At 39.0% G+C, this 12683-nt stretch overlaps 2 protein-coding genes across 4 annotated transcripts in view; one reads left to right on the forward strand and one right to left on the reverse strand.

The window, feature by feature from the left end:
• The window catches only part of dna2 (DNA replication helicase/nuclease 2), a 15318-nt gene extending 10247 nt beyond the window's left edge, over nt 1-5071 (forward strand). The window contains 12 exon segments of the mRNA XM_024295633.2: nt 12-104; nt 186-295; nt 400-509; nt 598-726; nt 870-962; nt 1918-2111; nt 2199-2288; nt 2877-3090; nt 3716-3805; nt 3906-4091; nt 4215-4361; nt 4468-5071. Of these exon segments, the coding sequence (XP_024151401.1) occupies nt 12-104; nt 186-295; nt 400-509; nt 598-726; nt 870-962; nt 1918-2111; nt 2199-2288; nt 2877-3090; nt 3716-3805; nt 3906-4091; nt 4215-4361; nt 4468-4521 (1510 nt within the window). The 3' untranslated portion in view covers nt 4522-5071.
• A 155-nt stretch (nt 5072-5226) lies between these two features.
• On the reverse strand, nt 5227-11277 carry LOC112160812 (phenazine biosynthesis-like domain-containing protein). 3 transcript variants are annotated; one of them, XM_024295631.2, is made up of 11 exons: nt 11099-11233; nt 10569-10694; nt 10386-10485; nt 9300-9398; nt 8074-8183; nt 7826-7855; nt 7653-7741; nt 6867-6958; nt 6380-6463; nt 6148-6210; nt 5759-5992 (listed from the first exon to the last, which is right to left on the reverse strand). In XM_024295631.2, the coding sequence occupies exons 2-11, from the start codon at nt 10665-10667 to the stop codon at nt 5880-5882; spliced, it is 879 nt and encodes a 292-aa protein (XP_024151399.1). In that variant the 5' UTR covers nt 10668-10694; nt 11099-11233; the 3' UTR covers nt 5759-5879. The 3 variants fall into 3 exon arrangements, with proteins under 3 accessions (XP_024151400.1, XP_024151399.1, XP_036066597.1); XM_036210704.1 differs by having other exon boundaries at nt 10569-10684; nt 11099-11232; XM_024295632.2 differs by lacking the exon at nt 10569-10694 and having other exon boundaries at nt 5227-5992; nt 11099-11277.
• Between the last annotated feature and the right edge of the window lie 1406 nt (nt 11278-12683).

Here is a 12683-nt window from a genome sequence, read left to right on the forward strand (position 1 = left end):
AAATTCCGGGGTGTGCTGTTTCGATTGGATGCTGATGAAGGTGTGGTGGGGCTGAGCACTCACCTGACCAACCTCTCCAGACTGATGGAAAACTGTCAGGACAGGTAGAAGCCACGCCCCTCCTCCAAATACGCAACGCATCTGAATGTTCTTAAGGGGTTTTTCATAGACGGCTCTGTCTGCAGTGAACGTCTGAGGAAGCTGATTGTGGACCTTCATCCTCCAGAGTTCATCTTTAACCTCAGTTCTGTTTTGCCCAGAGACGCCAAAGACACTGTGGCTGACATCCTCAAAGGTGCTGCAGCTCTGCCTTCATGCTCTGAATTCCACTGTATTTGTAAACATCACATCTGTGTAGAACAGCAGATATTGAGTTAGCTCTTATCTGCCTGTCTTTAGGTCTCAACAAACCCCAGAAACAGGCCATGAAGAAGGTGTTGCTATCAAAGGACTACACACTTATTGTTGGCATGCCGGGCACAGGCAAAACCACAACCATCTGCACCCTGGTAACCAGCTGGGTTTTTATATTCAAACAAAGAAGAAAAAGAAGAAATCTCCCAAGAATTCTCTGACGGTTACATTTTCTGGTTTCAGGTCCGAATCCTGATAGCTTGTGGCTTCAGTGTGTTGCTGACCAGCTACACTCACTCTGCTGTGGACAACATCCTCCTGAAGCTCAAACGCTTCCGGGTTGGCTTTCTGCGCCTCGGACAAGGCCAAAAGGTGCGTTAAGAGTCTATATTTTCTTTTTTTTTATTTCTACAAACCAGGAAGACTATTCAGATGACGATGGAATTACAAAAAGAAGTGACAATCTTTCCAAAAAGTAGTCTATTGCCTTTTTCTCCTCCATTTCTGCTCTCCAGGTTCATCCTGACATTCTGCCGTACACAGAGGAGAACGTAAGGAAGAAGGGGGTTCTCACTCTCCTGGAGCTGGAGGAGCTCTATAACAAAGAGGTGAGACTCATCCAGACGTTTCCACATCTCACTACAGCTGCATGTTTGCATAGATCAATAAAGGATACCGCCTTTTCGGCTGATTTAAAGCCAGGTTTTGCAGCTCACTGTCTTCAGACTGCTCAGGTATCATACCAAAAGGGGAACAGGGTGTGCTATAAAAACATTTTAAAGCTAAGGTCACCGTCAATCGGAATACATCATCAGTAGAGTCCAGTTTTAAGTAAAAAAAAAATCAAACTAGATATATAGCATTACCTGCAATAATGCAAGTGTGAATGCTGACAGCTGAATGTGACCACTGAAGAGTTATTAGCTGAAAATGCTGTAACTGATAGTTAAAAATGCTCAAGCTGATACCTTGCCAAAATATTAGCTAAATGCTAAATTAGCCAAAAAAATGGAACAATGTCTAATTTAGCCAAAACCACTAGCATAATGCTAAAATACTAGCTACACTTCAAATCAGCCTAAAGAACTGGAAAAATGTCTAAATTAGCCAAAGAAAAAATAGCATGATGCTAAATGCCAAATTACCCTAAAAAACCCAGTGGTTGTTGAACATTTTAAAGTTTTAATGGTGTCTCTAGCTGAAAGGATTTGCGGAAGTTAACAAGTTTCAAAGTGCACACAGTTTTTGAAGGATTTGAGCAATTTCTTATTCATTTCCTATGTGGCATATTTTGCTCAATATTTTAAAAACTATAAAGTTTATGAATACCAGAAGTACAAGCAGTAATATACTGAATGAGCTCAATGTTTTCATACAAACATTGCAGAAATTGCTGAAAGTCTAATTCAGTTTTCGTGCTGAAAAACATACGGAAACTAGTGGAAGAATAACTATAGTGTGAATGGAGCAAACCATTCACACAATAAAGGGGCTGATGGAAATTCTAACCTGTGAATATTTTCCTTTTATGAATCGAGTCATAAATGTGTGGTTTGCTTTCAGCTCGTGGTAGCAACCACCTGTATGGGCATCAAGCATCCAATCTTCACGCGTCGCCGTTTTGACTTCTGCATCGTAGATGAAGCATCGCAGATCAGCCAGCCGATCTGCCTGGGACCCCTGTTCTACGTCCACAGATTTGTGCTGGTTGGAGACCATCAGCAGCTGCCACCGATAGTCCAGAACCACGAAGCTCGGTCAGAAAGCTAGACTTAGGTGAAACGCTCTGTAAAGGAAGGATAAGTGGTTCAGTGCAGCTCAGATGCATCTGTGTTTTCCTTCAGATCTCTGGGGATGGATGAAAGTCTATTTAAGCGACTGGAGGTCCATAGTGAGGCAGTGGTGCAGCTCAACGTACAGTACCGCATGAACAGGTGAGCAGTGGAGTCTCTAGTGTAATGCCAACAAATATATTAATTAATATGAAGATTTTTTTTTTTTGTCTCACTGACTGCATATGAGAACTGGACTGAGTGACCCCTCCCCTCTGGTGTCCCAAACAGGAAGTACCCACTGGCTCCAAGAAGCCATTCTTACTCATTTTTTAACCTGTTCTTAATTTTTTTTTCTTCTTTCCAAGTTATTCAAGCTATAAACTGACCCTGAGGTTTCAATTAAAGTATGTGGTCCCTGCTGGTCCCCATCTGAACATCTCAACAAGCTCATTCCGGATTGGTTGCCATAGAAACGTTTACTCACTCTGACTCAGACCAATTGCTGATAATTGACTACGTCTGGCTCTAACAGGGCGCTAAAAAAATGGCCTCTGAATTGACTTTATTTAGTTCGAGCTGGAAGTAAGCCGTTATCTATGGATGACATCACACTTGGTCCACTTCTCATATACAGTCAACAAATGAGCAACAGCTAAAGCAAAACTTTTCAAAGTAAAATAAAGTGACTATTTAATATATAAACAGTTAATAGAGTAGGATTTTAGAATGATTTGTGGTGTTTTTCAGGCAGATCATGTCTCTGAGTAACTCTTTGATGTACGACGGGCGTCTGGAGTGTGGATCGGAGAGGACGGCCACAGCTCTGCTCACGCTGCCCCTCCTGGCCTCCGTTCAGTCAGAGCTTCGCTCACACTCCGAGACTCACCCACAGCACGACTTGTCCTGGGTGCAGTCCGCTCTGCTGCCCGCCAACCCCGTCTGCTTCTTAGACTGCTCATCGGTGGGTGGTAATTCCACTTCATTTCAGATGCAACTGCTTTGTGAAATCAATGACTTTGGTTGGAAAAAACTTACTCTAAATCAATATATTTGACTCCTGGGCCACTAAAGGTTCTAAAATTTGACAGATGTGTAGTGTTTTGGTCATCCATCTCATAGAAAGAAATAACATGGGATCTGGATGAAAACTAGCCTTAATTTTGACTAAAAATTAATCTGTATATTTTAAAACGGAACATTTTAGAGTTTTTATTTCAAAATTGTTTCCATCTTAGTTGCACCAATGGGTTAATGTCACTCTGGGAGAGACGCAAACATAGAGAAATGTTGCGTTTAAGTGGCGTTGGAATCATCATAAAGGTGACTGTGACTCAGACGACACACATGAATGCAGAATAACTTCCTCCACCTAAACAAAGATATTTGTAGAGCACCATCTATGGGGACACACCAGAATTACAGGAAACATAAAACAAATAAAGATCATCCATAAAATTTACTCTAGATTAAATAGTTCAATGGGTCATATATGACCCCTGGACTGTAGTTTGCTCCTCTAAAACAATAAATAACCATTGTACTGAGTGTTTTTTATAAAGTAAATGTCTTCTGCTGGTTCTCCTCAGGTTCCTGCGCTGGAGTCAGTGGAGCAGGGAGGTGTGAGCAACCACACCGAAGCTGCCCTCATTCACATGCTGCTGTCTCTTCTAATCAAGGTTTACTTTCTTCAAAATAAAATACATCATATAGGTTTAAAAACATCACTTTTTTTTTAAAAAATCTTTTTTATTTATTTTTTTTGTTCCTGTCTTTTAGGCAGGATGCAGGCCCAGTGACGTGGGTGTCATAGCGCCTTACAGGCAACAGCTAAAGACGATCTGGGCTCTTCTCCAGTCTCCCTCTTTCAGCGGCGTGGAGGTGAACACTGTGGACAAATACCAGGGCCGGGACAAAAGTCTGATTGTTTTGTCTTTTGTCAGGAGCAACACAGAGGAAGGACACGTAAGGCTTTTTTTGTCTTGGTTTTCTGCTTTCACACTTTTTTTTTTTCATCCCTTTCTCTGCATGAATAAACAAACAGAACAAGTGACCTGACCCACTTCATTCATGTCTATCCATTCAAAGTTAGGAGAACTGTTAAAGGACTGGCGGCGCCTCAATGTGGCCATCACCAGGGCGAAACACAAACTCCTGATGGTGGGCTCTGCTGTGACGCTGCGACGCTTTCCACCAGTGGAGAAACTCCTCAACCATCTTCAGCAGGAGAACATGATATCCTTTTGAAAAAAATCACTGGAACTGCTTTCATTTTAAGGCCTCTAGAAAAATGACTGCTGACATTTGTGTAAAAGCTTTTCTCTTTAACCTTTTTCCTCACGTCATCCAGCTTCCACCGGCTGCTCACAAGACTTTATCCAGCATGGTTCTGTGACTGCAGACTCACAGCTTCAGTCATCAGTGGAGGAAACAGTGATAACACTTTAGTGGAACATTTTTAGCTGAATAATTTCAAATGACCATATAGAAATATGGGCAATTTGTTAGATAAACTAAGTCATAGGGGTGAGGGTAACTCCTATTTTGACTTAAATTTTAAGTTTACAATAATCCTGTATGTTTGTGTCAGGTGTAAAAATCTAAAAATGTCTCTAAATTAAAAGATTGATAAAAAATGTATAATACAAAACAACATTCTAAGGTACAAAAACCAAACCAACTAACCTCATTCACAGCTGTTTTTTCTTCAAATACCTCCATCAGTACAGTGATTCCAAACAATTATTTTAAACTATTTCTTCTCTGCAGCTTTTTTTTGTTTGTTTTAATCTTGTTTCTCAAGTACTTGAATCTGTTTACACTGGACATGTTTTAACCTCATTTCACCTGAAGAAAAAAAACTGTCAAATAAGCTCAAAAATGTCTCAGAGAAATGATTTTATTAATGAATAAAGGAGTTAACAGCTCAGTTTCTACACTTGAAACATATTTATTTTTTCCTTCAAGAATTATTTAAAGGTCCACTGCTCACCTTTTGGAATTTGATGGGACTCAATAAAATATTTTTTCTCTACCTTCACTGCTCTAAACATGTCATAATTGAACAGCAACAGCTTTCTGCAATGGAAAAGTTTTTAAATTTTTTTTTTCCTTAACTTTTTAATCTCGAGTAGTTCATTACCTGCAGACCATGAGTTAAAAGCCCCAATCTGCTCCCCACTTTTTTTAAAGCATTTATTTTCATTGTGTTATTTTTAGGCAAAATCAAGAAATCTATGTTGTTTTTTTAAGATGTAGATTTTGCAGAGTGACAGTAGTTCAAAATGTGCTTCTAAATTGGGTGTAAAGAAGTTGGCACAGACCAACCCCGCCCCTCTTCCCCTTCCCTGTGCTGAGAGTTGGAGCAAGGAGCTTGTGGGCGACCCAGCATATTTTCTACATCACAAACACTATTTATTTCAAACATTTTTTTTTGTCTACTACTGCTTCATTATAATTTTAATAGGGAAATAGTGAAATATGCAATTTTTAGATTAATTTTCATAGTATGTGTCCTTATTTGGTTTACTTGTGTAAGTACTTTTTATTTACTCATTTTTGTTTGTTTTTTGACATGAAAATATATTATTTCCATATTATTATTATCATAGATAATTCCACATTTGATAGGATTTTTTTTTGTTTTTTTTGTCGATGGATCAATTAATGTCGGAGTTTGTTTGTTTTTTTTTTGTTTTTTTTAAGTTTTAATCATCTCATTGATGGTCTCAGCATGTTTTTTGTTCTTATTGTCTACAGTCTGATAGTTCCCTGTAGTATGCTGGTAACTTCTCCAGCAATGTTGACTCTGCCATCATCTCTCACTTCAAGCTGCAGCTCCCCGCCTCGGCTGGAGCACTGATAAGCTAAGAAAACACACAAATCCAGGTGTCAAAATTCACCTACTTAGCAGGAAGCACAAACATCTGTTATTTAATTTTTTTCTGTTTAATAAGAACATTTACCAAACGAATTAATAAGGCGCTGTACCAAAAAAAACAAAACAAATGAAACGTCTCACCAGTCATGATCTTTTTTCCCAGTACTTTGGACCAGTAAGCAGCCAGAACAGTGTGAGCTGACCCTGGAATAGTTGAAAATGACTTCAGCTGTATATCATGAAGATAAATATTTAATCCTGATTTACAAACTCTTAACCTGTTCAAGAACGTCTGGTTTATCATAAGAATTCCAGATTTTTCTGCTGTTAAAACAAACAAACATGTAAACAAATAAAGCACTTTTCTTCCTACCTGTTACAGGATCTTCTGGGATGCCACACCATGGAGCAAAAACTCTGGAGTAAAAGTCATAGCCAGGTTGACACTCTGGTGATCCTGTTGGAAACATGACATTTTCAGAGAAAGATTTCTCATCTTATTTCAGCTGAATTTGGAAAAATAAGTATTATTATACAAATATCTGACTGATTAATTCCTTTATTTAAGCTTGCTACTTGATGAAAGTAACCTAACTCTGTGCAGTCTAAAATGATGTATACTTGTATAGGACTTTTCTGACTTTCTCGATGGCCAAAGCACTTTATAATCATAATCCCTATCACACACATATTCACACACTGATGACGGCTCCTCTACCGAACACTTGTGCCAACCTATAACCACCAGAGGAAAGGCTTCGAAACATGAAAGGGCAAAGTGGGAATCAAACCTACAATCTAACAATTAGAGGTTGACCGCCCTAACTCTACAACAGAGCCTACATGAAGTCCCTGGTTACCTTTCATAGTGATGAGTAGAGACTTGACTCTTCCGCTGTTCTCAGCATTCAAAAGAGCAACAGGGTCCACTTTGAGGCTGGTTAGCACTGACCTGCAGAACAAACGAAAAGCACACACCATTTAAAGCATTGTGATGCAAGAGAGGAGCAGCTGTGAATCTGATTTGGTTCATTCCAGAGGAATACATTTCTTGCTATCATGATGTACATTTAAGGACATTTGCAGGATACCTGGCAGCAGGTAAAGTAGATGATTTTTCTTGGACAGAAATATGGCTGTGAAAGTTTGAACTGGTCAACAGAGAAGGATTTCTGAACGAAACTTGGTATGGAAGTAAATTTGCCACTAAAATTCTTTTTAAATTTGGGAAATTTTAAATGGCCAGGAGTCTGCTGAGTCTGGAGTTGTAGGGAAGCTGTTACTGTACATAATTATTTTTCTTGTTTACAACCTCTATTTGTGTTTCTGAAGAGTAACTTCCACCTCAATCCAAACACATCTATCACTAAGTCGGAAGTTTGTTAGTTTGTTAACTAATCATAAGAGATCTACCTTTAGCACAGACCTCACAATTGTATGTATTAAACAGAAGAGATGAGACGGGAACAAAAGGGATGAATTTGTGATATATATGAGCTTTTAGAGCCAACACAGAAATGAAGGCTAATGCAAAGTGAAACGTGTGAAAAGCCAACTGTCAGTCACAAAATTAGAGACATTTAATGTGAGCAACAGGGGACTGATGCCTGCCCTGTCAACCTGTGTGTGTGTGTGTTTCCAGTAACCTGTCACAGCTGTCAGACAGCCGAATCATCAGCTTTTTAGTTACAGAGCTCAACACAACGTCCTGAACTGGATTGTTTCCAACGGCTGCCTGTAGAAGACAAGCAAATGGGGATAATACAACCAGTGGCAGTTTATAATCACACTGTAATTAGTGCTTCATGGAGATACTGACCTGGACAAGATCTCTGAACTCATTAGGGTCCTAAAATAGAGAAAATCAGTAGAATAATTTTAGCATTCAGATATTTTTTCATGACATTTTTTAGACAATATTATCAAATTCTGCCCGAGTCTTATGCAACATCGATGCTTAATTGTTTGAAGCTTCATTTTGTGTTCCACACAGAAAAAAGTAAGTGTTCTTCAGACAAATGTACTGTTTCATGGTTTTTTTGTCCTGCACTTTTTTACATTCTGTACCTGTTTGGTAGGTGGATTGAGAGGAAAGTCCATGAGGTATCCATCCTTCTGCTGGGTGACGGCCAGAAGTCCACTCTTGGTCTCAAACATCACAGTTGAATTGATGTTCTCTGAGGAAACATACACAATACTTGCAGTAAAACACATTTTTTTCACTAATGCTGATTGATTTTATTAAAACCCGAACATATAAGAATGCCACCACAAGGGGACGCAATCCAGTGCTTGTCTGATCTGATCCCAAGTCCAGGTAAGTCCAGGGGGGTTTTGTCTAAAACAATCATGAGATAACGTACAGAACCTGCATACAGAATCAGTCATGGCCAACGTTTACACCACTGGAGCTGATGACCTGCAGAGTGCTGTTGGAAATTCGACTACAGTAGGTCTAAGAAAACGGAGGATGGTGTGTTTGTAGTCAGAGAGAGAAAAGGAAAGTAGGACTGCAGGATGTAAAGAGAACTTTTACATGTAGGGACTTTGGCAGGGGAAAATTGTTGGCTGATATGATGGAAAATAGAAACGACACGCCCACCGTCCTCTGTATCTATCAATAAACTAAAGTATTAACCCACAACTGAAAACTTCTTCAAACACATATAAATCTAGAATGGCAAATAATTATTTTGGAGCATCACAGCTATGAGACAGTGGTGTAGATGAAGATTAGTTCATGAGGGATTGCACCAAAGATCAAATATGAGCTCCTTGTTTCTTATGGTGATGCACAGAATGACAGATAAGGTTAGATAGGAATCACAGTGGACCTCGATGTTGCAGATGAAAGAAGGGGGTAAAAGGACGAACATCTATGGAAAGGAGAAGAATGAAGATCAGTCACAACGAGACAGAATCTGCATGTAAATGAGGAACTCGAGTGGAACACTGAGGTTACAGGGAGCAGAGGATGAAAAACTGAATTCATGTTAGATCTTTTGCAGATGAATACATGGAAACCAGATTGAGATGATTAGAACATGAGATCGTTAGAACATTAGAACAAAGAAGGGACAGTAATTAATTTATATTTGTAAAAGGATGCCAAGGTTGAATCTGCCATGAAAGAAGCCTTGTAGGAGTAGATGTAATGAAAGAGGACATGAGGGTGGATCATGTGAGTGAGGATTGTGGTCCACTGTGATGACCCCTAAAGGGAGAAACCAAAAAAAAAAAAAACAGACACAAAAGAACAACGTATGGGAAGAGTAATGTGTGATGTGGCTTACTCTCAAACAGGAACAGTGCTGCTGCAGAGGCCAGAGTTGCGTGACCACAAAGATTTACTTCAGTTGTTGGAGTGAACCATCTGAGATGGAACTTTGATCCTGTTAATGACACGGTTAAAATTAGATATAATTCTATAGAATCACAGATACCTGTCTGTACATTTATAGATCCCTAATATGTATATTTCCAAATTTTCAAAGCTTTTTGGAATTGTTCTTTGGTTTAGTGTGGCCAATTGCCTGTTCAAAGTGCAGCCTGTTGTCCAAGGTTACTAGCAGTCATGATTTTGTTTGAAGCCCCACTCCAATAATCTTTTGATCTATTGTAAAAGTTTTTTTTTTTTTACATTAATTTTTTTTTTTTGCCAAAATCAAAAACCTGTGTTGTTTTTGAGGATCTAGTATCTGCAGAGTGGCAGGAGTTCATCCAAAATTTGCCTCTGAGTTCTATATGGGACTGTTGACGTTGAGTTAGCCTGAACTCATTTCCCATCATCCCTTTGTTTACACTGTCTTCCACTAAGCTTACAGCCCCTCACAAACCCAACCTGAACAAATAGGTGGAACAAAAAGTTGAGCTATAAAGTCATCAATTTGAGATGTCAGCTCTGACAAATAAAACCGATGGATCTATCGGAGTGTAGTCCTGAAAGGAGATTGAGGCCTACCAACTTTGTCCAATGGCATTTATCATCTCTTCCTGATCCACAACTATTTAAATAAAGAAATACTAAGAAAAGTAATTTTAAGTCAAATTTTTTTCTGAATGTCCTCCATCAGAAAAATGCTACAAGAACATGCTAAGAACACAGTTTACATTACAATTATGTCTTAATCTTTTGATCTGTTTTTTACTAACTTCCACCATCTTCATTTTTATTTAAAATATGGTATTTTTAATTGGAGACAATTAAAATGATATCTTAAAGATTAATTAGCCTGTAGAGATTCTTAAATCCACAATCTGAGGTCTTTCAGTCCATTGAAGTCTTCAGACCAGTTGGCTCATGACTTTGTGTCATTTGAAAGCACGCTTACTTTCAATCAATATCTGTGACAATTTATCAGAAGATAATTGTGACAAACCAGTAGCAAAAGTATCAGAGGGGTTGGTCCGTGTGATGAAAGCCGTTTCTGAGAGGTTCATCTCCGCTGCTATCTTCTGATACAACCTTTCATCCAGCTCCTGTCAAGAAAATTGTATAAATATGCTTTTAAAAAAAAGATGTTGCAATTACCAGAAAGCTTATATGGTGGATTTGCTCATAACTCAAGTGTTTCTCCAATGAATTGTGACGTATCCAGGGTTAACAGGGGAGGTGCTGTTTTGAAAGTTGTAATTAACCATTCACTGTGCCAGATTCTCATTTAACAGATACTTTTATCTGAAATAAGTTGGAAAAGAGGAATAAACAAAATTCAGGTTCATGTCAAAAACCCAGTAGATGAATGACTTTTTCCAGCGGTCATGTTAGGACATCTAAAAGCTATTATCTGGAGTAAAACAAGGTTCAAATCACTTCTGTCATCACACTATTGTACTGGCATCTTTTTTAAAATTTGGGGTTGATTTTAAAAACCTCATTATTGATCTTGAGAGTTTTATAGCCTAATGCCAAATGAGTGATCTATGAACTCTCACTGGGGTTACTTAAATCTATGTTTTCAATCACCTGAGATTTTCCATTTAGCCTGATCATGCTGAACGGAGTAATATGGTCCCATTTTTCTGCTGAAGATTAAAAATGAAGATTTTAATGTTTCATTGTGGCTGATTCCGAAATTGATCAAATACTTACATGCATTAATGGACAGACCGCCGCGGGATTTCCTTTGAATGGTACATTTGTGAAGGCGTCCAGCACAAACACTGGGATCTCCATGATTTCTGGTTTAGAAGCAGCAGAGGTGATCTGCACTTGAAAGCAGGGTCCAGGGAAAGAGCAGATGGACTTTGCCTCGAGCCCGTTTAGTTTTGCGTCACCTCGTCACGTGACAGTGACTTTTTTGAGAAGCCCCTGGCTGCAGCCTGCAGACCGGGGCGTGCCTCAACGTGGGCGGAGTTAAACGTCCACGTTGAGGGACGCCCACTGTTTGTGATTCTTTTTAATCACCGCAATCTTTCGTCTTCTTCTTCGCATTTTCCGTCAACAGTATTGACACCTGCCGGATCCGGGTGATGATTTAATCAATTTAATTCATAAAGCCCCGACATGTACACATTTTATTGATTTATTTTGGGAGAAGATTCGTTATTTTGATTTTAGGATATAAAGTGACGTGCACGTAATTGTCTAAATACGTGTTGCCAGCGCTGAACTTTGTCCCCGACTGCAGCATCATGGATCCGGAGGAAGAAAGAATTCTGAGCGCGGCTGTCTGCAGTTCTCCCATTGATATACCGTTTATTTTTCACGGTCTTTTACAGATTGTGACCTCACTTTCCTCCGGGGGATGGACCAAATGCGAAGAACAAATGTGGGGCTTTAATTTTAAATACGTCCAACCATTATTTCGCCTTGGACGCACTTAAATATGTTCTGCAGTGCAGCAATGTGCATCTCAGCTGCATGTTACGCGATGCCAACATGAATTTTCACCAGTTTTTGTGCTGGTCACAACTAAATAAACTAATATCAGCCCTCAGGATTTATACTTTCTTACTTTATTATTATTATTATTTTTAGAAAAATGCTCCCTCTTATTTATGGCTTCAGGAACAAGAAAGGCAGACTAAAAAAACTAACTGTACAATTAGTTTTAATAATTTATTGAACTAAAGTTAAACTGATCAAATGCCCCTGTCATTTATTGATCAATGCTTTACTTGTATAAGTAAAATTATATCACAAGATGAAGTATATCTTATATTACACCCAGGTTCCACAGAGAAATTGTGTACATAATCATTTATGTGGCCTTCAAACTGTTCAGCTCCGTTCACACTTAACACTGTCTCAGGTCAGTTAAAATTGGCATGTCTAACCACTTACCTTATGCCAGACATCTAACCATGCTCCCACAGGCACATTTGAAAGGCTCTCAGAGATTAGAATGACTGTGGCAATGCAGCACAAAGACAAAAGACATTTTTTTCAAGAAACAAACAGCCAAAACTCTTTTTATTGCTCCTCAAAACACACATACACTTAAGTTCTTCACATCCATTATTTCTGCACTAAAAATGTTTCAGTCACTTTTCAACTGAAAAGAGAACATGAAAGGATCCCTCAGCTCCAGGATTCTCTTCCCTTCACTCATTAAGTCACAGCTTTGGAGTTCTTTCAGAGTTCCCGTCTTCCATCTCTATAACATCAGGCAGGGACCATCTTCCTGGAAACGCCGGTGTTCTGGAGCATTTGGCTGCTGTTATGATGTCATGCA

Source organism: Oryzias melastigma, linkage group LG3 (genome assembly GCF_002922805.2).
Source record: "Oryzias melastigma strain HK-1 linkage group LG3, ASM292280v2, whole genome shotgun sequence".
Lineage (NCBI taxonomy): Eukaryota > Metazoa > Chordata > Actinopteri > Beloniformes > Adrianichthyidae > Oryzias > Oryzias melastigma.